At 43.3% G+C, this 24,446-nt stretch overlaps 1 protein-coding gene across 1 annotated transcript; it reads right to left on the reverse strand.

Annotated features, from left to right (window-relative positions):
• Positions 1 to 6,595: 6,595 nt before the first annotated feature.
• On the reverse strand, positions 6,596 to 21,577 carry DCSTAMP (dendrocyte expressed seven transmembrane protein). The gene is made up of 4 exons (XM_024129984.2): positions 21,551 to 21,577; positions 11,685 to 12,726; positions 8,056 to 8,364; positions 6,596 to 7,148 (listed from the first exon to the last, which is right to left on the reverse strand). Exons 2-4 carry the CDS (start codon positions 12,711 to 12,713, stop codon positions 7,074 to 7,076), a joined length of 1,413 nt encoding a protein of 470 aa, XP_023985752.1. The 5' UTR covers positions 12,714 to 12,726; positions 21,551 to 21,577; the 3' UTR covers positions 6,596 to 7,073.
• Positions 21,578 to 24,446: the final 2,869 nt, after the last annotated feature.

The following is a 24,446-nucleotide window of genomic DNA, read 5'->3' on the forward strand; positions in this document are numbered from 1 at the left end:
ATGGGGATATATGTATATGTATAACTGATTCACTTTGTTGTAAAGCAGAAACTAACACACCATTGTAAAGCAATTATACTCCAATAAAGATGTTAAAAAAAAAAGAATAGTAGTTGATACATTTGCAAATTTCAAATGGAGTCCAACACTCAATCGCTCACGCAATTGAGGCCCAGAGAGATTAAATGACATTTCCCAGTTCCCACACAGAGTCTGTGACAAAGCCAGGACAAGGCCTCATTCCCTTAACTGCCATCCATGCTCTTCCCACAGTGCTCACTTCCTGAGGAGGCGGGACTTGAAGAATGGGAGCAAGTGAATGGGGAGAGAAGATTGGAGCGTGCAATGAGGAGGTCCAAGAGAGCAAAAGTGTGAAGGGGGAATGCAGGCGACTCTTCGCAAGCCAGGTAGGAAGAGCTTTTTGACTAAAGGGAGGGTTGGGGCAGAAGCGAAGTGAGGAATAAGGCGGCAAAATAGGCTGGGATCAGATTGGAGGGGAGTTTGAATGACCGATGGGGAGAATGTTAACTCCCCAGGACCTATGAGGCAAATCTCTGAGCTGGGAAACGATAGGTCAAAACCATGCTGTAGGAAGCAGCATGGTAGAAAGTAACTGTGTTCAAATATTGTTTCCAGAACACAGTGCAGACAAGTTACTTAGCCTCTCTGTGCCTTGGTTTCTTCACCTACAAAACAGCAACAGTGTCAGAACTTCCCTCATGAAATTTTGGTGAGGATTAATGGAAATAATACACCAAAAACAATATCTAGTATCTAGTAAGGGCTCAATAAATCATAGCTATTATGATTTCTAAGGACTGAATTGACTCAAGAAACAGAAGTGCCTTGGCTGAGCTAGTTAATAGCAGAGCCAGTATTAGGAGTCAGTTCCTGTAATTTCTAATTCAACATTCTTTTTCTTTCGTTGTATCATATTTTAAAATAAGGGATTATTTATTTTCTGGTATGTATTAGCATTTCGACTTTCAAGACATAGCACTCTTATTCTTTGTATGCAATCACTACAATGGTTTCCTTTTGGAAAAAGAATTTTGATCAATTTCTTTCACTCTCTAATTAATATATCACATTTAGAGTGAGTGCACTGTTTTCTTTGAAAAAGAAAGACTTTCAATTTTCAGGTCTTCAGGCAACTGACATTGCAGCCTGACTTTAAACCATAAGAAATTACGTATGACATTTAGAGTATAATAACTATTCTGATTGCTTCTTTGTGTCTGTGGAGAAAACATTTATTTTCACCAAATGTTATCTTTTCCCACTTTAATCAAATGAATCATACTTATGACCCAAGAGCGTCTGTTGTTCTTTATGATTCATTGATCAACCATGAAAGAACAAACAAATCAAATACTGAAACTTGGGTGGCAGTTTATTGGTGATTCTCTCCGGGAGACTGTGGTCTCCCGAAGAATCATAGACCTTAAGAGATGGCAGCTTCCTCGGAGATTCCGTATCCCTGCTCCTTGTTCTTTATAGACGAGAAAATTCGGTTCAGAAAGGTGAAGTGACTTTTGCAAAGTCATCCAGCTAGTTGGTGGAAAAGAGGGATTTTGATCCCATTTTTTTTTTCTAACTTTGAAAAAAAAAGAGGGATTTTGATCCCCCGCCCCTTTTTTTTCTGACATTGCATCATGTCCTCCATCAACTCATAGATTTCTGAAAAGTCTTCCTGCATTTCAGACAGGCCAGATCCAATTTGCTGCTTCTTTGTGCAAATAAAGTTTTATTGAAACACAGCCATGCTCATTCCTTTACTGATTGTCTATGGCTGTTTTCTCGCTACAGTGGCAGAGGTGAGGGGGTTGTACCAGACCCACATGACTGCAAAGCCTGAAAGACTTATTTTCAGTCCCTTCACAAAAAAAGTGTGCCAATTTCCATTGTATATCAAGCCTAGTTGAAATTCTTTTTTTTGTTTTTATTCTTTTTGTATCAGACCCTAATGTCAATGTTGAATAAAGTGGGCTTGGGCAGGGATAAATGGGAAAGAAGAAAGAGAAAGGAAAGAGCTAACATTTATTTGTCTCATTGGGAGAGACTTTTTATGTGTCACCCCATTTAATTCTCAAAAAGATGCTATCAGATTGCTCTTTTAAGCCCCATTTTATAAATAAGAAAACTGAGGCTAAGAGAGAGAAAAGCCAAGTTGCCTAAGTTCATGTCACTAATAATTAGCAGGACTAAGGTTTGAATCCAGCCTTCCCCATTCTAAAACTCTCTGTTCTTTCTTCTGTACCATGTGATTGTCATAGTCAAGGTTACCTTCTATTTTTAAAAATGTGATATATCATCCCTTAAATTGAAAGAGTTGAATTAAAAAATAATATTGGATACCAAATCATATTTGATAAATAGTTAAATACTGGTACAGTTGTCTAATTCATGATGTCATCATGGGTTTTATTTTCCTTTGGGTGCTCATTTACACAAGTGGGGGAGTTGGACTGCAGAACATAATAGTACATTTTTTGACAATTAGCATTTTGCATTATTGGCTAAACTTGATGGATTTAATAGCTCCTTCAGCAACTTGTAGAATGGAAGTCTTGTGTGTATGTCCACACAACTAATTACATAGATACCACATAGATGTGTTTTTATTTAATCAACAATTCCTCCTTTCCAAAGTTGGCTACACTTCTCTAAAGCAGTGTTTACCAATTTTCCTAATCATCTGAATTGCCTGTGAAGACCCTTAGAAGACAGATTCCCAGGACCCTTCCAGGACTCTCTAGTTAGTATATCTGGGTTTAGGTTTGGGAATCCATAATTTTACATTATTTTGTAACCTCGGAAGGTAATTCTGATGATTAATCAGCTTTGGGAGCCACTACTCTGTAAGGTCATGAAGGGGGGATGGATGTCCATATCTTTGTCTCAGTACTTCCTGGTCTTCCCTTATATCCTCTAACCTGTCCTCTTCCTGAGTCCCACTCGGTCATCAGTGGGTACATTGTTCCTTGTCTTTGCTGAATGAGGCTGTGGGAGAGGACACCTCACACATCACACTTTGTATTTCCTCAGTGTCCAGTAAAGCAGTGCAGACACTTTCTGCTTTAATTGTAGTTACTGTGTTTAGTTATGCTTTTATTTCTCTCATTGCTCTTTTTGCTTTTCATTTTCATTTGCAAAATCTCCTCAAATACAAATCTGACTAACTTCTGCTTTTTGACTAAAAAGTGAGGTTCATAGACACCCAAAATTTAGATCATAAAAGTCTGTTATCCCCTGTACCCTGTTATTCATCTCCCTGTCCTTTCCAACTTTTAAAAATGTCACTGCAACCATTAGCAATTAAAATCAAAAGGTACTTTGTACCCTGAAAGTTTGGTGGTCTCAGACACGCATTAATTTAAATCTTCCCTCCCCACTGTACAGGGTTTACGTTAGCCTAATATAACAGGCTTTTAAATATACATATATAACCACACTCAACCCACATTCATTTTATTAACCAGTTCCTCTACCATAGTATAAATTAAATAAAATAATTATATATAGTAGGGTGTATATGTTAATCCCAAACTCCTAATTTATCTCCACCCCCCATTTCCCCTTTGGTAACCATAGTTTCTTTTCTATGTCTGTGAGTCTGTTTCTGTTTTGTAAATAAGTTCATTTGTACCAGTTTTTAGATTCCACATATAAGCGATACCGTATGATATTTGTCTTTCTCTGTCTGATTTCCTTCACTTAATATTATGATCACTAGGTCCATCCATGGTACTGCAAATGGCATTATTTCATTCTTTTTTATGGCTGAGTAGTATTCCATTATATATATGTACCACATCTTCTTTCTCCATTCCTTTGTCAATGGACATTTATGTTGCTTCCATGTCTTGGCTATTGAAAATAGTGCTGCAATGAACATTGGGGTGCATTCTTTTTTCGAATTATGGTTTTCTCTAGATATATGCCCGGAAGTGGGATTTCTGGGTCATATGGTAGCTCTATTTTTAGTTATTTAAGGAAACTCCAGACTGTTCTCTGCAGTGGCTGTACCAATTTACATTCCCACCAACAGTGTAGGAGGGTTCCCTTTTCTCCACACCCTCTCCAGCATTTGTTATTTGTAGACTTTTTAATGATGGCCATTCTGACCAGTGTGAGGTGGTACCTCATTGTAGTTTTGATTTGCATTTCTCTAATAATTAATGATGTTGAGCATCTTTTCATGTGTCTATTGGCCATCCATATTTCTTCTTTGGAGAAATGTCTATTTAGGTCTTCTGCCCATTTTTCGATTGGGTTGTTTGTTTTTTTGTTGTTGAGTTGTATGAGCTGTTTGTAAATCAAGCCCTTGTCATTTGCAAATATTTTCTCCCATTCTGTAGGTTGTGTTTTTGTTTTGTTTATGGTTTCCTTTGCTATGCAAAAGCTTGTAAGTTTGATTAGGTCCCATTTGTTTATTTTTGGTTTTATTTCTTGCTTTGGGAGACTGACCTAAGAAAACATTGGTACAATTTATGTCAGAGAATGTTTTGCCTATGATCTCTTCTAGGAGTTCTATGGTGTCATGTCTTATGTTTAAGTCTTTAAGCCATTTAGAGTTTATTTTTGTGTATGGTGAGAGGGTGCATTCTAACTTGAGCAGTTGATTCTTTGCCTAGTTAATGTGGGGCAGATCCCTTCTCTGTAGGAGGAATAAATGCAAAATGAGTAAAAAAAAATCACGTATTCGATTAGTTTATTAATATATAATTTTAATAAACAGTTTTGTTTTCTTTAGAAAACACAGTAAAGCATAAAATCATCAGAATATTTAAATAAGCCAAAACTACAAATTCATCTTCACCTTCTCAGATCTTTTTTGGTTGAAAGTTATGCCAATTATATCAGTATTTACCAGAGTATGGGCTGTAGAACTGGTCCTATGTGCTGTTAACAGTTATTACAGGTAAAATTGTTCCATGGTTTAATAATTTGAGAAAATTTTGGGTGAAACAGGTTAAATGAGATTTCTTTATTATAGGATTTCTCAAAGTTTTAAAATTATGCCAACATGCATTATGAATCTTCAAGGTTGGAAGGCAGATGGTGTGGATTTATTGACGTCATATAACTCTTTTATGGAACAACTAAGGGATTAGTGGTCTGAGGAGCACACTTTGGGAAATGCTGACTCAGATTTCTAATGTAGGCTCCTTCTGCTAGAGAAATTTCACCACTGAAGACCTGTGTTGAAAGACCTGCAATTCAGTAAAACTTCCTGGAATGATGGTTCTCAGTGCTGGCCAACTATTAGAATCACCTGGGAGCTTTAAACATGCCAGTGCCCAGGCCCCAGCCCAGGCCAACTAAGTCAGGGTCTTTGAGGGTGAGTTTTCCCATCTATAAAATAGAAATAATACTACCTCCCTCACAGGATTGTCATGAAACATAAATGAGACCGTATGTGTAAAATGCCTACTCTGGTGCCCAAAACAAAATTTGGTCTTCGAAAACATGTTTCATTCTGGGGAGAGTGTAGAATTTCAATTTTAAAATGTAGAAGATATTATTACAATAGAAAATCACTATTTGGCTGGCACAGTTTTGCATCCATGGATGCTAAAATTAGAGGGTAAATGTATGATGAGAAACAGGATGTTTGCATAGTCTGAAGGTATTTCCCACAATATACTTATTCATTCCAAAAGGAAAATAGTAACTTCAACAGTGGAAGAATCTGCGGACCCCATCTTAACTAAGTGAAGAAAGGTAACCTCACCAGTAATGAGACATATTAACATCACATACCCCTGATCTCATACATTGAGAAGAGCATGTCAGCGTTTCTGTAGTATAGTTGCCCAAAAATACATTACCTGGGTTTACTTATAAGGAAACATCAGACAAACCCAAAGCAAAGGACATTTCACAAAATAACTGGCAGCACTCCTCAGAAATGTCAGGTCATGAAAAAAAAAAGAAAGACAGACTGAGGAACTGTCCCTGACTGGACGAGACTAAGGAACCATGACAGCCAAATGCGATGCATGAGCCTGGATTGGATCAAGGACTAGTCCTTGGGACATTAGTGGGATATTAGTGGGACAATTGGTGAAAATCCAATGAGTTTTGTAGATTATGCATTTTTCAGTGTTATTTACCTGGTTTTGACAATTGTGCTACGGTTATGTAAGATGTTAATGTTTGGGGATGAGGGGTGATGGGTAAATGGAACGCTGTACTTAACTATTTTGCAACTTTTTTGTAAGGCTGAAACATTTTCAAAATGAAAAGTTAAAAAATTGTTTTAAAATTTTAATGTTTCTTCATTTCTTCCCATTCTGGCACTTTAGAGATAATAGAATCAGTATTCGTCCCTCTTAGGTATTTTGAATAGGGGAAATAGGCCCCTGTACTGTAGAGTATACATTGATTATAGTGAAAAAGAGGCCCAAGATGCACATTGTAGGAAGCCTCTCATATGATTTTAATAAATGTGTTCTCTAAGTAAATGTGGCTAGAGGATTTGGTAGAAGAGGAAAAACAAAAGAGATCCAGGAAAGTAGAGGATAGGAGCAGAGGAGGTGGTGAGAAGAAATTAGGAGCTGCTGGAGATGGGTTTTGGAAAGAGTTCTTGAATAAGGGGGCAGGGGGGAGGACAGAGAGTTGTGGGTAGGAAATAGCTATGAAGGATATTAAGAAGGGCAAAGAAGGGATAGAAGCATCTAAAGATATTTTGCTGCCATCATACATGTATGTTCTCCTTGATATTTGTTTGTGAGCCTGCAGTAGAGATTTTGATTTTTTCCAATTTTTTTCTGTTTTTTTCTTTGAATATTACTCTATGCTGAGACTCTCCTCGAAGGGCCTGGTTATAGTCCTGTTACACTGAGATACAGTCCAGATCATGTGCCTTGTTTGCGAGACAGACAACACAACGATTTATCTGGTAGCCCTTTGGCCCTTATGGAAAAAAGTAGTTTGGCCCTGCAGACTCAAACCGCTGAAGGACCACGCCGTGTAGTTCTCTGTTGCTGGGCATGAGTAAGGGTCACGATCAGTAGACTTAAGGAGAATTGCTGGAACAGTGTGGCTGAGGAGCTGCATGGGGCCTCTCACGGGTTGTCTTCACTGGCAGTGTCCGTTTGTTTCTTCCCAATCATTTTCAGGACTGGAAGCCAGAAATGAATCTGAAAAGGCACAAAGCTGGATGAATGAGCATTAGAGTCATTTCAAATGCCACTGGCACAAACTTTTCACAGGACTGTGAAATGGCCAGAAAAGCTTATCCTTAGGGGTTATTTTGGTCTTTCATTGTCTATGAACTGTTTTCCAGCTCTGTAAGCTGTAGATAGCGGATGGCAACAATGCAAATGATTCTTGTCCCTGGACATGCAAATGAATTTCACCCTGTAGAGTACGATTGATCCTCGCCTCCTGCCTTGTGGAAGAAGCCAGTTTTGTATCTATTAAACAAATTCATTTTGGTATTCAAGATGGCCTGAATATATGTGTGATTTAAATTGTTCTTTGAACTGGTTGGAGTTTCTTACTGTTCCGTCTTTAATACGTTGAAAAAAATCTTTGACAAGTGTTCATTTTATATGTATATGAAAGTCATTATGTTATCATATATATGTATAAATATGTACATATCATATATATATCTCATCATATATATTTTTTAATGCTGGAGAATGAGCAAATTCTTTGGAGTTTACCAAGCTGTAGTAGGTACTTCCCTTCTGTTATTTATTTATCCCGGTAAAGTAACTCTGACTGGGTATTGTTCTTTAACAGCCATTAGAGAGGGCCTTCCCCGTAGCTTTGCTACCATATGACTGAATGTACTCACTTGAAATCAGTGTTTTGAAGGCTATCTTGTAGAATCCTCTGGACCGGCATTGCTGCAGAGTCTTCTGGACTTAGCCATGTACATCTGTTCCCCCACCCCACCCCCCCTGCCCCGAAACAGTGTCCTATCTTTTGCTGGGGATATAAGCCCTAATGTAAAGTTGAAGAGTGCTTTGAAATTCCATTTGCCCTTCAAAATCAAAATTTCCCGAATTACGGGTTATAACCCTAGTTTGGCTTTACCTTTGTAAAGTACAGACTCAGTTTCCTTTTTACTTCTCCCACTGGCTGCTTTGATCTTTTCTTCAGTAGCTTGGCATGTAGGTATTGGATGCGCTCCTTCTGCACACTTGGGTAGAAGGATGCTGACACCAGGATTTTAAGTTGCATCAGGATGGAGGACAACAGTCCTAGCATCACTAGTATCACAAGAATAAAACTGAGAGGAATCCAGGTCTTAGATAGAAGTAGCTTTGGTTTAGGGAGGCAACTGGGTTCAAACAGAGATATATTAAATGAAGAATCATGGATGATGTCTTGAGCTTCTTGTTTCTAAAATGAAAGAATAAAATCATCAAGATCCATGCCATTTTCATACCCTGTCCTTGTCTTTCTCAATACTGCCCCATAGCACGTAACATTTATCTTAAAATATGCAGGGAGCTTTGGCTGAAGGGGCTATCCCAGCTCCTTTTATGTGCTGTGATTGGAATAAAGGAGAAGAGATGAATTTTAGTTGTAGCCATTGCAGATTTTTCCAAAGAGGGATTGTGGAAATATAGATTTCCTTGAGAGAAGGATATCAGATAAGTTTGTTTGCTCTGTCCTTTCTTTAGAGAGTCACGATGGCCGTTAGACTGTTGAAGGTGCTGAGAAGAAAGCAGAGAAATTCGCTTAACCTCAGCCAACCATTCTCCTATTAATTTTGACCGCATAACCCATTTTTATGGAACACCTGTTTCTACACTTCAGAGCATGTGGGACTAATGAAAGATGGTTTTGCTCAACTGGGGGAGAAGTTTTTTTTGTAGCAGAGCCCCTCAAGACCCAGTCATAGCCTCTCCATCTCGACAAACACCTCGTCAGCAGACCACAAGGTCATAAAGATGTGGAGGCATTAAATTATGTTCTAAGTCATCCTTCTAGAGCTTGGGGTGGCAAGAGGTGGGGTGGAATTATTCTTGATGCAAGAATACAAAGAAGAGTATATTTACTGAAAGTGGCTCTAAAATCCTATTTATAGAGATCTCAAAATAGGACATTTTTGCATCTCTCTTGGATGATAGGAGGGGTGCATTCCTTCCTGCTTGAAGGCAAGAGAATAAGCCAGTTGCCCTCAACAAACTGACCCAGAGGGAAGATGACATTGAGCCACCCAGCCAAGCCACCAGCAGGAGAAGTGTGTGCTGATTCAGCTCTTACTTTTCCCTGACCTGAGAAAGCCATATAGTCTCTTGGTGGATTTGTTTTCCAATTTGGCAAAACAGGAATTAATGGACCAGATCCTGCCCATGAATAAACTACTCCCAGTGTAAAGTAAGCACCTTGGGGATGGAGCATTAACGTTACAGACTGGAGTACTTAGTAAGTTATTATCACCCCAACACCCTAGACCCCTGGGGCCCAGAGGAGGAAAATGACTTCTGAAAAGAATCCAATCACACCCAGAGAACACCACGCACCTTTGATTTACCCCAATACCTGTGAAAAATCTGGAAACCCCCAAACCTGGGACTTCTACACAAATGTCAAGTCAGATCTGCAATTTCCCCAGCACTGTGGCTAAGCAGTAGAAAGCATTTGTGTTACCTCTCCTTTTCTCTTATTAAAAAGACAGTTCACCTATGATTAAATAGAGAGATTTCAGTCCCCAGAGCAGAGGCATGCATTCTTTTCAATACTGTTGAAGAAACAAACACATCGATTGAGTCAGTGATGAGAAATCCTGCAATAAGAAAGCAGCGGGTGTCCGATCTGGGAAGAAGTTATTTAGTCTGGGAATCTAACCGGGGATTTTGCAGCTGGGAGTCAGGGCTTCAGAAAGGTTGTCAACAATTTTGTACGGGCTTGGTGGAGGGTAACAAACTCTCAAAATACAGAGCAATGTACTAAATGGTACCCCAATGTTTTAAAAAATGTGTTTGCCTCTCTCAAGTAAACAATTTGCCAAGATGGTATTGAGTAATGGATGGAAGACTCACTCTGGTATCAGACAGTCCTGAAAAGTTAATGCAGACCAGTGCTGGGCACATAGTAGGTGCTCGATAAGTAGCGACTGTAGCTATTTTTACTTACAGTGTCCACCCATCCAGGCAGGTCTATTCACATCATTTCCCACTTTTCTTCTTTATTTAAAATTGTATAAAAGTGGGAGAAACTTTGAGCCAATGTTTCTTTTCTTGCTTGACTTCTCCTTTGCAAATCTGCTGCAATGGAGAGACCAGGAACCTCCAAGGGCATCGTGGGATAAGGGCAGGGCACTGCCAGTTACGTGGAAGCCGGCTGCTGGTGGCACAGCCTCCCAGGCTCGGCAGGAGAGAGTTTGAGACGAGCTCCCACAGCAGTCTTGTGCTCGCATCTGTTCTGCGCCCACCACCCTGCTGTCATTGTGAGTGTACGTGGTGGCCTCCCCCGCCAGGACATGAGCCCCTCGATGGCAGCCATCACGGTCTAGACAACTTTGCATCCCCAGGACCCAGCAACACCCCAAAATGTATTTGCCAGGACATTGTCATTGGAAAGCTTCTGGGCCTTTTTTGGAAGGCAGACTTGCTTTTCTCCCCCCTTCTATCTAAAACAGTGAGAATTCACAAAACAGTCATGGGTTTTGGCTCAGAGAGAAATAGATGAGAGAGGAGCAAAAAGATAAAGAAGGAGAGGGAAGAACTGAGAGGGGAAGATCAAAAAAGGGACGACAGGAGGGGGATGGACTATGGGGGAGAGGAGGAGAGAAGCCCTTCCACTAGCCGCCGCCCCGGATCAAGCCTGGCTGAAAATCTTGTTTGGCTTTCATTTGAAACACTGCTTCCATTATCCACCCTGCTCCAGATATGTAGAGCAACGCGGTTCTTGTAATTAACTGAAGACTTCAGAGGAAACAGAGGGCTCAGAGTAATCAACTCCGAGAAGCAGCCCAGGATTAGGCGGGGCAGGGGCCAGACAGTGCCTGCTGAGCCAGGAGAAAAGGGGAGGGAGAGTGTGGATGCAGCAGGAGGAAATGGGCTTTCAAAGGAGGGTTTCCAGGTCCCTTTCTGCCCTTCCCCTCTGAGATTTCCCCAGAAGAGGCACAGTCTATTGTAGCTCGATAAAGAAGAGGGAAAATCAGACATATGGAAACAGTAGATGGCGTGATCACCAGCCCAGGCTATTGCACACCACCCAGCATGCATGACATTCACACACACACACACGCACACGTGCACATGTACACACATACAACTCCACGCACTACGTGGAACATGTGCATGTTCCACGTAGCGCAGAATGCTAGGTTTAAAAACAAATAAGACAAGTATCTGACAGTATCCAGATCCTCTGAAATGTCTACATAGTCATAAATTTCCACAGGGAAAAATGGAAAAGAGAAAAGATGGGATGGACAAAAACCATGGTCTCCTCTGTTGCAGTACGGCTGCCACAGGAAACTAATACAGTGATCAAAAATGTTCAGAATGTTCTCATACTCTAACATTGGGGTTTCAACTCAATCTAACCAACATTTTGGGTGTTCTTCCTACGTGCCAGGCTCCGTGCCAGGCACTGAGGATCCAGAGGGGAATAGGACACTGCCCTGCCTTGGGAAGTTCACGATCTTTGGCAAACACACAGCAAACATCTGGGATACACAGTGAGATGGGCCTGTGAGCACCTACCTCTCTGTGCAGCTTCAAGTGAACCTCAAGCCCTGGCAAGCTTTGGAAATGTTTGCTGATGGAGAAAATGAGCCAATATAGCAGATAATCTATGGCTGCAAACAACACCCAGATGTACAGATGGGTAAGTACCGGGAGGAAAAACAGCCCCAGGTTTTTCCTGTCTTTAGGAGTCAGCCAGAAAGATGGGATGACGACATACTTCTTCCTTTCCTGCTTATTCAGCGGGAGGACGCAGGGCCTCTGTTCATGCCTCTCCCTCTCGTCAAACTGAACAAATTGTCTGGTGATGTAGATGTTCTCAAACTTCCAACCACAGGAGCCCAAAAATCGCCTCATGAAGAGGCCAGTGCCAAGTAGCACCAGCAGAAGCCCTGTGAGGGCAAATAGCTGCCGCCCCAGGGAAGACAACACCTCTGTCGCTGTCACCACCTGGTACAAGACACGCAGGGCTTTGTCTGTAGTGTCATTGAGCTGTGCCTCCAGGGCTTGGCTGGGACTAAAAAGAGAGACCTCCAGTGTTTGGTTCCAAGAAACAAGGTCATCAAATAGACTTAGGTGAGTGGCAAGGCCGTATATCCACTGAATTGCTTCAATATATTTTTTCAAAAGTGGAAAATGGATGGAAAAGCTCTTTGCCCTTAGGTTGCAAGTCATACTGTCCAGGAGACCTTTAAAGTTGTGAAAAATATTTTCCACGTGTCCAAAGATTACTATCCCTGTGCCAGCTGTGATCAAAGCATTCCTGCCTTCACGCAGGCCACACGAGAGGAAGGAGAGCAGAACGAAACACCGTGCGTGCTTGGAGCAGCACAGCAGAGTGCACGTGACCATCCAGGAGGTGGTGAAGACTATGAATGAGGACAGAAACCAGTAGAAGGCCCCAGAGAGGAGGCCAACGGAAATGAAAGCAACAAAACAGCAAGTGCCCAAATGTTGGGTGAAGTCCATCCATCCAAGGCTCCTTGGAGACACATACGTCCTCCAAAGACTGAGGAAGATATTGGTGCCTGAGGTCCAGACACCCATGCTCCCTGTGTCCCTGGAAATGAAAGAGAAGCAGGGTCAGATGTTGCTTTTAAATGTCCTCTTTGTAAAGGGCACGATGATAGATTGATTGCAAAAAATGGCCGTAATTTTTTACCCTTCTCAGTCTCTACACTATTACTAAACCAAACTTGGGCCCGCTCGCTGCCAATTCACTGACACTGGATTGTGGTGAAGAGAAGTGCAGAGTTTATTGCAAGGTGCCCAGTGCAGGACCAAGCAAGGAGTACGGGCAGCTTGTGTTCAAAAGACCCGAACTTGATATAAATGAGTTTATTTACAAAACAGAAGTAGATTCACAGACATAGAAAACAAACTTATGGTTACCAGAGGGGATAACGGGATGGGGAGGTGCGGCGGAGCTAAATTAAAACTTTGGGATTAACTGTTATGTATAAAATAGGTAAACAGCAAGGACCTACTGTACAGCACAGGGAACTATATTCAGTGTCTTGTAATAACCTATAATGGAAAAGAATCTGAAAAAGAATATATATACAAATGTTTATGCATAACTGAATCACTTTGCTGTACACCTGAAGCTAACACAACACTGTAAATTAACTATACTTCAATTTAAAAAACACCGTTTAAAAAAAAGAGACCTGAACTCCACAGTGGCTTTCGGGGAAGGGTTGTTAAAGGCAAGGTGAGGGAGAGGGTTGCAGGGTGCCTGATCAGCTTGGTACATCCTTCTAATTGTGGGTGGTGAGGTAACAGCGTGATGTTTCGGGAATTAACATCATCAACCTCTGGTTCCAACCCCTCTGGGGTCTACATGCTTATCGTCACCTGCAGTTAACTTCTTCCGCCTGGCGGGGGGTTTTAATGTCTACAAAACACCTCAAGGATATGGTTCAGGTTATTATCTACAGCCTTGAGGAGGCACTAAAAGTCCTTGACTTTGTGTTATGGCTAAACTCTTATTATTTTGTCTTACTTGACTGTTTTCCTTTGTTTCTGCATTTTCTCACATTTCTCATTAAATTTGCTCTTTGGACTTGGGGGGAGGCCTACGAGGCTAAAGCTTTTCTACAAACAAGAGGTGGGGGACACGGGGTCTGTCCCTGGGGAGGCCCCGCAGGGTCCTGCTCAGTTTCTACCCCTCCTTGCAAAGTGACATTACAACTTCGCCCATCAAGAAGTGAGAGAAATAGAATCGCATCGTGGGGTTTATTTCTCCAGCCCATGAATTTGGGATGGCCCTGTGACACCATCGGCCAATGGAATGTGGCAGAAGTAATAGTATGCCTATCCCGAGTCTATGATTCCCTCCTGCCTCTCTTGTAACCCTACTATTAACTTGTTGACAAGACCAGGTCTTTTAGCCTCTATTGCTGCTGTAGCAAATTTCCACAGACTTAGTGGCTTATAGAAACACATATTTATTCTCTCACAATTCTAGAGGTCAGAAGTCTAAAACTGGTCCAGAGAGCTGCAGAGGGCTGGAGGTTCTAGGGGAAAATCCATTTGCTTGCCTTTTCCAGCTTCTAAAGGCCACCTATATTCCTTGCCTTGTGGACTCTCCTCCATCTCAAAGAGAGCAATGTTGCATCTTCTTTTCTTTCTGACCTCTGCTTCCATCCTTATATCTTCTCTCATGACTCTGATCCTCCTGCCTCCCTCTTCAAAGGACCCCTGTGACTATACTGGGGCCACCCAAGTAATCCAGGATAATCTCTCCATCTCAAGGTCCTTAACTCAAGCACATATGTAGAGTTCCTTTTACCATGAAAGGTAACATAGTCATAGGTTCTGGGCATTCGGACATGGACATCTTTGGTTGGGGCTAGTGGGGTGGGGTCATTCATCCTGTCATACCAGGTTGGGCTGCTGAATGACAAGAGGAACATGACCAGTCTATTCCATCAACTCAACCAATAGCCAGTCAACTGCCAGATATGTGAAATAGGGCATCCTAGACCCGCCAGTCCCCAGCCACCAGCTGATCACAGATACTTGAGCAATAAGAAATGCTTCTTTACTTTGAGCCCCTGAATTCTGTGCTGCTTTTTTGCACAGTGATTGTTAACTGATAAAAGCAGCAACCCTGTGCCATGGGTCTTATTCATTGAAACAAACCTTAGGTTGATGAACAGGCTGAAATTTCAACAAACTGCATTATATAAGATCACTTTCTGACAGTCATCTATTTTCTTGTGCTCTAAGTTTACAGAGAAGAAAGCAAACCAAAGGCATCCAAACTTAAACGTGGCATTGGACCGAAGCCATTGTATTCAGCTCTGTAACCATTGTGCCTTCCTCCCTTGCTCCTACCCTCTGAGTGCAGTTCTCTCCTGAGAATCTTACAAGGAAAATGAGAATATTTTGTCACCGAGTTAATCATCTTTTCTTTTTTCCCAGATCTAAAATGAAGGTGCTATGGGGCTGCTACTGCTCTGTCAGTCATGCAGATTTAGGTGTGTGATGCACTCAGAGAGCCTTGGGTTCATCTGGGATGATACAAAATAAATTTGAGCTATCTTATTTGACATGAAAATATCTAATGAGCATTATACCCTATGTATGGAATTTTAACGAAGACATTGATCAGTTTTTAAACACTCTCAAATAAATCCCTTCTCACATCAACTATTTTGGGGCTGGATTTATGGAGTAGCTTAATACTGTTTGAGCCAGTGAATTACACTGGTAATGTGAGAAAGGTATCCAGTCATTGGCGGGAAGGCATGAACTGAGCATCCTGAAGGGGAGAAATGGCTCTCTGTTTGGGTTCGGGCGGAATGGGGTTAATGTAGGACAGAAATGAGATGGGGAAATAGGCAGGTTGGGAACAAACCTGTGGAAATTTCTTCAGCAATAGTATAGAGGGCTTGCAGCTCCTGCACGTAATCTGAATGGGAAAGTTCAGTGCAGAGAAGAGATACGGGGAGACATTGTGTTGAAGAAGGGTCATCACCATGTGGGACTGGCCTTATAGAAGATTCAAGATCCTCCCTGAGAAGGCGGTCTTACTCCATCCGGAGGAAAGGAAATTGGAAGAAATGGACATTAGAATGGGGACCAGCAAAAGAACAGAGTCCTTTTTTCCTGCAAGCTTGCTTCCTTTCAGAACTGGAGGTTGATTTGGAGGTTGGCAGTACTCCTGTGCACCAACTCCACTGCTCTGCCTCTCTGAGCGCCAGAAGTCACCGATAGCCCCTGTGCTCCTGAACTGTCCCCAGCCTTGCCAGTGCAAGTCAGCCCTGCGTCATTGCCTGGGTCGGAGGACTTGATCAGTCAGCAGTGATCAGGCGGACACTGGGCAGGACACCCAGCACCACAGCAAATTGGCAGGTGCTGCCTCTCCTCCTAGCTGTGTCCCCATTTGCTTTCTTCGGTATGGCTTTGGATTTGACCCCAAACCATTATCTGAGTAATTGGTACACTAATAGATAATAATTGTCTATTATGTCCTAGGAGCACTTTATATATAGCATCTCTCTGCATCCTCCCCAAAGCCTCTGGCGGTTGCTTTTCACACAGAGGCTCAGAGTGCTTGCTGAAATGTGTCAGCGATCACACGGAGAGTAGGTGGCATAGCAGAATTCAGACCAGGTCTCCCTGCCCCCTGAGCCACGCCCAGACTCCACGGCTGGCTCTGGGTTATGTGACAGGATGCTCAGCTCACTGTATCTGCTGGAAACACATCACACTTTCTGCCAGTGACTGTTTAAGAGCTGATTTGCATATCACAAACCCATTTCTATCTGCTCATTTCTTTTTGCATCAAAATAGTTTACCCTGTAAGAATGTTTCTCAAATCAGCAGATTTTTCTCTACAGCGAATCAAAAATCCCAGCTGTTTTATTTTTTTCTAATATCCTTTATGAGGTACCATGTTGCTTGCTTTCTAAAAAATTAATAATGCATATTTTAGATTCATTTTTCCCTCCTCTTGCCTTCATCCTTGTACAGTGTGTTCTTTATAAAGAGATTTCTTTGCAAGTGAGAAACAGATTTATGGATACATTAAAATTTTAGCCTTCGGCAAAAAAATCTAATAACAATTAAATAAGATATATTACTGCAATTTTGTCTTATAAGAGGCACATGTTTTCTTAACAAGCAACAGATCTAATATTATTCCCCTTTGTTTTTGTGCTGAAAACAGCATGTCACCAAAAGACATCAAAACTTTCTGCAGCAAGAGGACCAAATGCCTTCTCTCCTATTTTATAGCTCAAGCCACAGAGGCGAGTTTGGACCACAAGCTCAGGGCTGGTGTTCCAGTCTGCCCTTCCTGTCAGTGTTGAATGTGCCCTTGACTTCTTCACCAATCTCTGTTCCTCATTTTCCCTGCTTGAATAAAAGACCTGCCTGAGCTCCTTCCTGGTGAGGTTTAAGGAGGGAAGCTTTGGCAAGCACGTTAAGATGCCCTGGAGATAAGGTGCCCAGGAAATGCAACCTATTTCTTCTTGTTTCTTTGCTGCCGCAGCAAATTGAGAATGTTCCTTCTCTGAAGCTCTTTAGGCAAGGCTTCAGTGTCCTAAGGATGCAAGGCTCAGAAGCAGGAGCTGGACTGCACCGCCTCCCCAGCGCTAATGTTTGGCGCGTTGCCTTTAGATAGATGTCTGTTGATTTCTATCCTCTTGCTCCTGCAGAGGTGCAGTCGTCCTGCTGATCTTTCTTTCTTCAGATGGCCCCAGTTCTTTCCTTTTAGAAAAATCAGGGAATCAGGATTTGGACAAGCTGGTTACTTATTCCTTTCTCAAAGACTTTTTCAGGCAGATACGCAGATTCTTAAATTTTACTTTTAAAGCTGGAAGAAATATCATAGGTCAGAGCTTCTTAGACTTGAGTATGTTAGCACCGGGGGAGTCTTGTCAAAATGCGGATTTTGATTTCAAAGGTCTAGACTGGCACCTGAGAGTCTGCGTTCCTCACAAGTCCCAGGTGCTGCTCATCTGAGGGCCAGGCGCTGCCTAGCAATCTCTAGAATTCAGGACTGTCTGATAGCACTTTCAGCGGTGATGGAAACGTTCTGTATCTGTGCTGTGTAACATGGTCAGCACGAGCCTGATGGGACAATTGAGCACTTAGGGCTGGTCCAACTGAGGAGTTGGATTTTTAACTTTATTTAGTTTTAATTCATTTAAATGTAAACAGTCACATGTGGCTGGTGTCTATCTACTGAACAGCACAGCTCTAGATAAGCAACACCTGGCCGGCTGGTTTCCACAGTTGAGGAAAGGAAAATCCAAGGAGGCTACTGGGCTGGCCGAAGCTGTCCTGGACTAGAGGCAGAAGTGAGAGGGAGACCCCAGTTTTCCACCTCAATGTGACACATTTCCCATCAACATCTCATTTCTGACTTTTCATGAAACCTGTTTTAAAATTCCTACCAGAGTTCCTAAGCAACGGAGTTAAAATTTCCCGCATCCCAAATTTGCCTTCAGGCATCACAAGATAAATAATTAGAAAAGTGGACAAGCAAAATAGTAATAATAATAATAGAAAATAGTTCCCAAGTTGTTACCAAGCGTCTGGCCGCTGTTAATGGCATCCAAAATACATTATTCCTAATTTTCACAGTAGCTCTGTATGATTATATAGATATATTTTAGATGAGGAAACTGAGGCTCAGAGAGGTTCAATAACTTGCCCAAAGTCCCACAGCGAGTAAGTAGAAGAGCCAGGATTCTAACCCGCGTTTACATGGCACTGAGGGTTCAGGATAGGCAAGTTTCTCAGACTCTCTTTAACATGATCCTCAAAGGATAGCTTCTAAATTTGGTTGAAACATATTCCCAGAATCCCAATCGTGTGCGGATCCTGAAATGCCATTCAACACTGTAGGTATAAACTCTCCTTGCGTTGTCATCTGCACGGGGCGTCCTCCACCTCCTCTGTCAGCACAGCCTAACTGAACCCTCCAGAGCTGACGACAGGATCTCCATCGGGTGTCAGGCCCATCCTGGTCTGAGGTCTAGGCTGCAAGGCATTCGTTCTCAACTGAACCGTCTCTCCCAGCATCAGGGGATGAGAGCAGCATTCAGTGTTGGTCCCCACCTTCTCTGCTGAGCTGGGGGTTAGGGTCGGAGTTTTCCCTTTGCTGGTAAATTAGGGCAGCACTGAGCCTTTACACGCCTGCAGGGGTCAGATAGGCACCATAAAGGGTGAAGAAAATCAGGAGATACAGAGACTTCCTGGGGGGCAGGGGTGTGGGCAGTGGGTCCTGGGGGGCTGGGAGCCCATGTCCCAGCTGAAGTTGCAGGAACAACAGCTCCAGCCCAGCAGATTGTCTTCGAGGCTGTACACAGACCCAGTGTTGCCAGATTTTCTGATTTTTTTTTTTTTAGAGAAGCCAGAAATCTAATTTTATTTGAGTAGCATCTCCTGATGAAAAAAAAAAAAAAGTTTGGCTCAAATTATTTTTAAATAGTCTGACACTGATTTTGGCTACTGGTTGCCAGTTTGCAACCCTTGGTGTTTGGGGGAATCCTCACGTGACTTCCTCCTCTTCTCTCTGCCCGGCCTTCCTCCTCCCCTTCCCCTTCTCCTTCTCCAGTCATCTGAATTACCTTACCCTCTTTTTATTCCCTGGTACCTTTTAAAATCATGCTGTAGGCCAGATTCCAGTCTCATGCATAAAGGTTTTTCCTCTATGCCTTGGGAATATTTTTTCCCCAAAGATCTCTAGCTCTATTTTATTCCCTTCTCTTGCTCTCCTGGATTGAGCCCTCCCGCCTCTCTCCATCGCTTCTTCCAGCAGCAGATAAAAGGCAAACCTGATCCCTTTAACCTGCAGTTTCTCTTTATGGTGCCTCCGTTATCAATAATGTTTATCTCAACATCAGTGTCTCCCCAGGACCGTGTACCTGCTTTTTTGCTTTTACCAGTGGCAATACCCCAAGAATAATTACCACTTTTCTGCCTTTATCCCTAAACTCTAGTTTGTGCCACAACCCGGGGCCGGGAAACCACGGCTGCAGTTCACAGGAGAATATCACCAAGGACCCATCTCTCTTTCACGGGATGAAAGGAATTTTTGTGTGGCTGGGTGGGAGGGAACAAGTTAAGGAACAGGGGCAGTGACGAGAAGCTCCTGGTCCAAGCGCGGAGCCATGCAGAACTGTGCGGTCTGTGTATCCAGCCTGAGCCCACACTTATCTGCTTTCACGCAGAGCTGAGCTGTTGCCATGGGAAACAGAAGAGGCCAGGCTTCTCCATCAACCTGCGCACACCAGCAAACGCTGGCTGTGAGGTGCATACGCAGTGGATTTGATTGTTTTCCCCGGGGGGTATTACACATCAGTGGCAGCAGCAAAAGCCCTGGCACGGAGGACACAGGCTCCCAGCCCCCAGCCCCAGAGCCCTGTTGGCCCACTTTGTTGGGGAGTCAGGGCGATGAACATTCCTGTGTTGTCCCGTGATTCCTTTGAGCGCAGATTAACTCTCAAGGTGCAAAGAACGCATCCTTGCTTCAGATACAAGGCCCAGTCAGCAGCTGTGACAATAATAACTGGAGCCTCCAAAGTGGCCCACCCTGGGCGCCTTCAAGATTGGGGGGATATTGAAGAAGCACATCACCAGTGTCGGTCTGGCGCTGGCAAACAGAAACGCACAGGACCACTGCTTTTGCAAGTGCAGGAGAAACCAATGCAGCCTTCTTTGGGAAAGGACTCAGAGGACAAGGACCTCAGCGCGGCCCTCTTGCTCCCTTCCTTCCCCAGGTGGGGAGCACTCGCCTTGTCGGACGCCCTGAGATTTCCAGTAAGTGAGACCAGCTCCTTCTAACCCTGGTCCCCATGCAGAAGCCAGTGGCTTATGCTCAGCAAGCCCAGATACAGTCTGCAGACCCCCTGGGGGAAAATAAACCCTACTGCCGAGGTTCTTTCTCTTCTCCTCCAACCCGCTCTGCTAATCCCCTGTGGGGACCTAGTCTGAACACATCAGCCTCTCATTGACCTCAGGACTTGATGGGAATCTCATTTTAAAGGGAATCTGGAGAAAGGGCAGAGTGGGATAGAAAAAGACCGCGGGGCAGGGAGACAGGAGACCTGTGGTCTGGCCTGCATGTGACCTTGGATAGGTCACTTCACCTCTGGCGACCACAGCTCCCTTGGGTCCTGCCAGCCCACAGTCTCGGAAATAAAGGCAAAGGAGAGTGGCCGAGCCCACTCTGGGCGCTGGCATTTTGCAGAAGCCCCGCACCCGTAAGGGGGACAAAAGGAGGACGGAGCGTTTCTTGTCCTTTTCTCTTTTTCTTTCTTTCTTTTTTTAAAACTCTTGCAAACTTATAAATTGGTCGGGAACGCAGTGTTCTCTGAGCCTGCCAGAATAGCTCGAGCAGCGCCAAGAGGTGAAATGAATTCCTCATAATTTTGTTTTCATCGTTCTTGCCTTGGGAAAGCCAGCGAACGCCTTCCTCTCTGAAAGCAACCTTCACACAAGAAAGGAAAGATTAATGAAAGCTACTGGGTAAACAGAGGAGTGTCTACAGAACAATTCAGTCCGGCATGGCACTGTCTGTGAGGCCTGGCAGCCTTTCCGAGCCAGCCCTGCTCCTCTCCCCGACCCGAGGCTTGGCTAACAGATCAGCTCTTCAAAAGCCAGGGATGGCCCAAGTCCACACAGCTCTTCTGTTAAGAAGATGCTCAAGCTGCAGTCCTCCCTGAGATGAGGGATTCAGATCCCTCAGGCCAATGTTAACAAACTTTCTGATATTTCTGTACATAGGTAAACTGTCGGGGATAGAGGCAGAGGTTTAAAGTTTCCTCTAGTCTCAACTGTTTATTCCAATTTACTAATACTTAATTTTTTCTTATTAAAAAAAAGCAATTTCAAAATCAAGATTATTCTGAAAGTTTACTTACAGGCTCCTCTCAGGTTCTTCTCTGGGTGCAAAAATGCCCTTCCCTAGGGCTCTGAGACTTGATGTAGAGCAAGGAAAAAGGAACCAGAAGTGACAAGAGGGTCACATAGCCATGAATCAACCTCTTTAATTCCCCAGAGAAGTGACTAAGTCGTTTAATATTGACAAAGGGGAAAACTGATGCAAAGAAACTACATATTTCTTTCTAATATTTTTCTCGGAATAGATGTTGCAGAAATCAATCCTAGGAAATAATGAAATAAGGTATTTTCAAACGTCAGAGGGTGAGTTACGAAAACTTGGGTGGTCTCTTGCCCTCTTCCTCTTCTTCCTTCATTTATACTCCCCACCCCCCATCCCTGCCACCAGAGGTGGGACCAAACGTTCACCGTCTCCACCCGCAACCTCAGCTGAAGAGACAATTGCACGAAGGAGTCACCTCTGCCTTGATGACTCGAGAGAGGTGTAGTAATCTGTGTCATGCGTCTCAATCTTTTTTTTTTTTTTGTAATATGTATTTATTTATTTGGCTGCACTGGGTCTTAGTTGTGGCATGCGGGATCTTTGTTGCGGCATGCGGAATCTTTAGTTGCAGCATGCAGGCTCTTAGTTGCGGCATGCGGGAACCTAGTTCCCCAGCCAGGGATCAAACCCAGGCCCCCGGCATTGGGAGCATGGAGTCTTAACCACTGGACCACCAGGGAAGTCCCACGCATCTCAATCTTGCTGGGACCTTCCGTCTTAGAAGTTTAGCTTCAAGTCAAGAGGACAAGCTTGCGTGGTGGCAGGGAATTAGGAAAGCTCAAAACCCTTCCACAAAACTGCTCTTCACCTTTTGATTGGGACTGCAAGAGCTTTTATCTTAAAAATTCGCACATTCCTGTAAATTGGTGCAGCCACTATGGAGAATAGTATGGAGGTTCCTTAAGAAACTAAAAATAGAGTTGCCGTATGATCCTGCAATCCTACTCCTGGATAAATCTGGAGAAAAACATGGCCCGAAAGGATACTTGCACCCCGATATTCATCGCAGCACTATTTACAATAGACAAGACATGGAGGCAACCTAAATGGCCATCAACAGATGACTGGATAAAGAAGATGTGGTACATATATACAATGGAATATTACACTGCCGTTAAAAAGAATGGAATAATGCCATTTGCAGCAACATGGATGGACCTAGAGATTGTCATACTGAGTGAAGTAAGTCAGACGGCAAAAGAGAAATATCATAATATATTGCTTATATGTGGAATTCTGAAAAAAAATGACGCAAATGAACTTATTTACAAAACAGAATCAGACTCACAGACTTAGAGAACGAACTTAAGGTTACCAGGGGGGAGGGTAGGGGGGAGGGATAGTTAGGGAGTTTGGGGTTGATATGTACACACTGCTATATTTAAAATGGATAACAAACAAGGACCTACTATATAGCACAGGGAACTCTGCTCAATAGTCTGTAACAACCTAACTGGGAAAAGAATTTGAAAAATAATAGGTACATGTATATGTATAACTGAATCACTTTGTTGTACACCTGAAACTAACACAACATTGTTAATCAACTATACTCCAATAAAAATAAAAAGTTAAAAAAAATTTCGCACATTCCTGCCAAAACGCAAACATCCCTGAGAAGGGTCAGTGTAAAGAGAAATCTAAAACAAGTAACTGTATAGACGAGACACTGAAAACTCATGTCAAATGTGGTGAAGATATGCAAACATCTGATGTTTGGGAAACACAGCCATTCATTGATAAACAGTAGGGATCCAGCAAATTTTGTGAGCAAATTAACATTACAAAAAAAATCATCGAGCATCATTGGAGTGGGCTGGAGGGGAGTGAACACGGGAACAGGGCGCCGAGTTAGGAGGTGGAACAGTGTATTAGTCAGGGTTCTCCAGAAAAACAGAAGCAATAGGGTGTGTGTGTGTGGAGAGAGAGAGGTTTATTTTAAGGAATTGATTCACACGATTGATTGTAGAGGCAGCTCGTCTAAAATCTGCAGGGTGGGCCAGCAGCTGGAGACCCAGGGAAGAGTTCATGTTGCAGCTGGAGTCCAAAGGTGGATTGCAGGTGGAATTCCCTCTTCCTTGGAGGACCTCAGTCTTTTTTCTCTTAAGGCCTTCAACTGATTGGACAGGGCCCACCCACATTTGAGAGGATAATCTGCTTTCCTCAAAGTCTTCTGACTTACATGTTCATCTCATCTTAAACACATCTTCAGAGTAACGTCTCGATTCATGTTTGACCAAATGGCTTCTGTGGCCTAGACCAACTGACACAGAAAATGAACCGTCACAACCAGATTGAGTACTAGAAAGGAAAGACAAAGCATAGGGCTTTGTTTGTTTTGCTTGTGTGTCTGTTTAGGCTGTGAAGGGTGAATGGACAGAATTTGGCAGCTGGGGGAGAAAGAGGAAAGCAATCAGTGCTGATCAGAACTTTCCATCCTGCGAAGAGGCGGGAACATGGGTCTGGCCTTAGGAGAGGACAGGAGGTATAAAGGCGGAGAGCTGAGAATTAGCCAAACGTGTGCTTGCAGGGTAGCATCCGAGCATTTCTGCTGAATTGAGCTGCATGTTGAAACTGAGATGGAATGGATTTTCAGAGGGAGCCAGCGTGGAAGCAGAAGACTGAGAATCTCTGTTTGTTGCGTACTGGGCTACAGCGTACCTTTCTGGCACTCGAAGGGCTGAGGCTGCTGCCGAGTCATTAAGCTCATAGAACACATTCAGGAAAAGCTTTAAGAGCACGGTTTCCGGGCTTCCCTGGTGGCGCAGTGGTTGAGAGTCCGCCTGCCGATGCAGGGGACGCGGGTTCGTGCCCCGGTCCGGGAGGATCCCACGTGCCGCGGAGCGGCTGGGCCCGTGAGCCATGGCCGCTGG

This window comes from Physeter macrocephalus, chromosome 15, assembly GCF_002837175.3.
Source record: "Physeter macrocephalus isolate SW-GA chromosome 15, ASM283717v5, whole genome shotgun sequence".
NCBI classification, from domain to species: Eukaryota; Metazoa; Chordata; class Mammalia; order Artiodactyla; family Physeteridae; genus Physeter; species Physeter macrocephalus.

Bases quoted from the DNA above. Each gene is read 5' to 3' on its own strand.
- DCSTAMP (XM_024129984.2), bottom strand. From the start codon at position 12,713: ATGGGTGTCTGGACCTCAGGCACCAATATCTTCCTCAGTCTTTGGAGG. The intron at 8,365-11,684 runs GTAGGTGCTCAC...CTTTCATTTTAG, and splicing joins ACTTGAAGCTGCACAGAGAG to AAACAAGAAGCTCAAGACAT. The intron at 7,149-8,055 runs GTAAAGCCAAAC...GTGCCTTTTCAG, and splicing joins TGAGTCTGTACTTTACAAAG to ATTCATTTCTGGCTTCCAGT.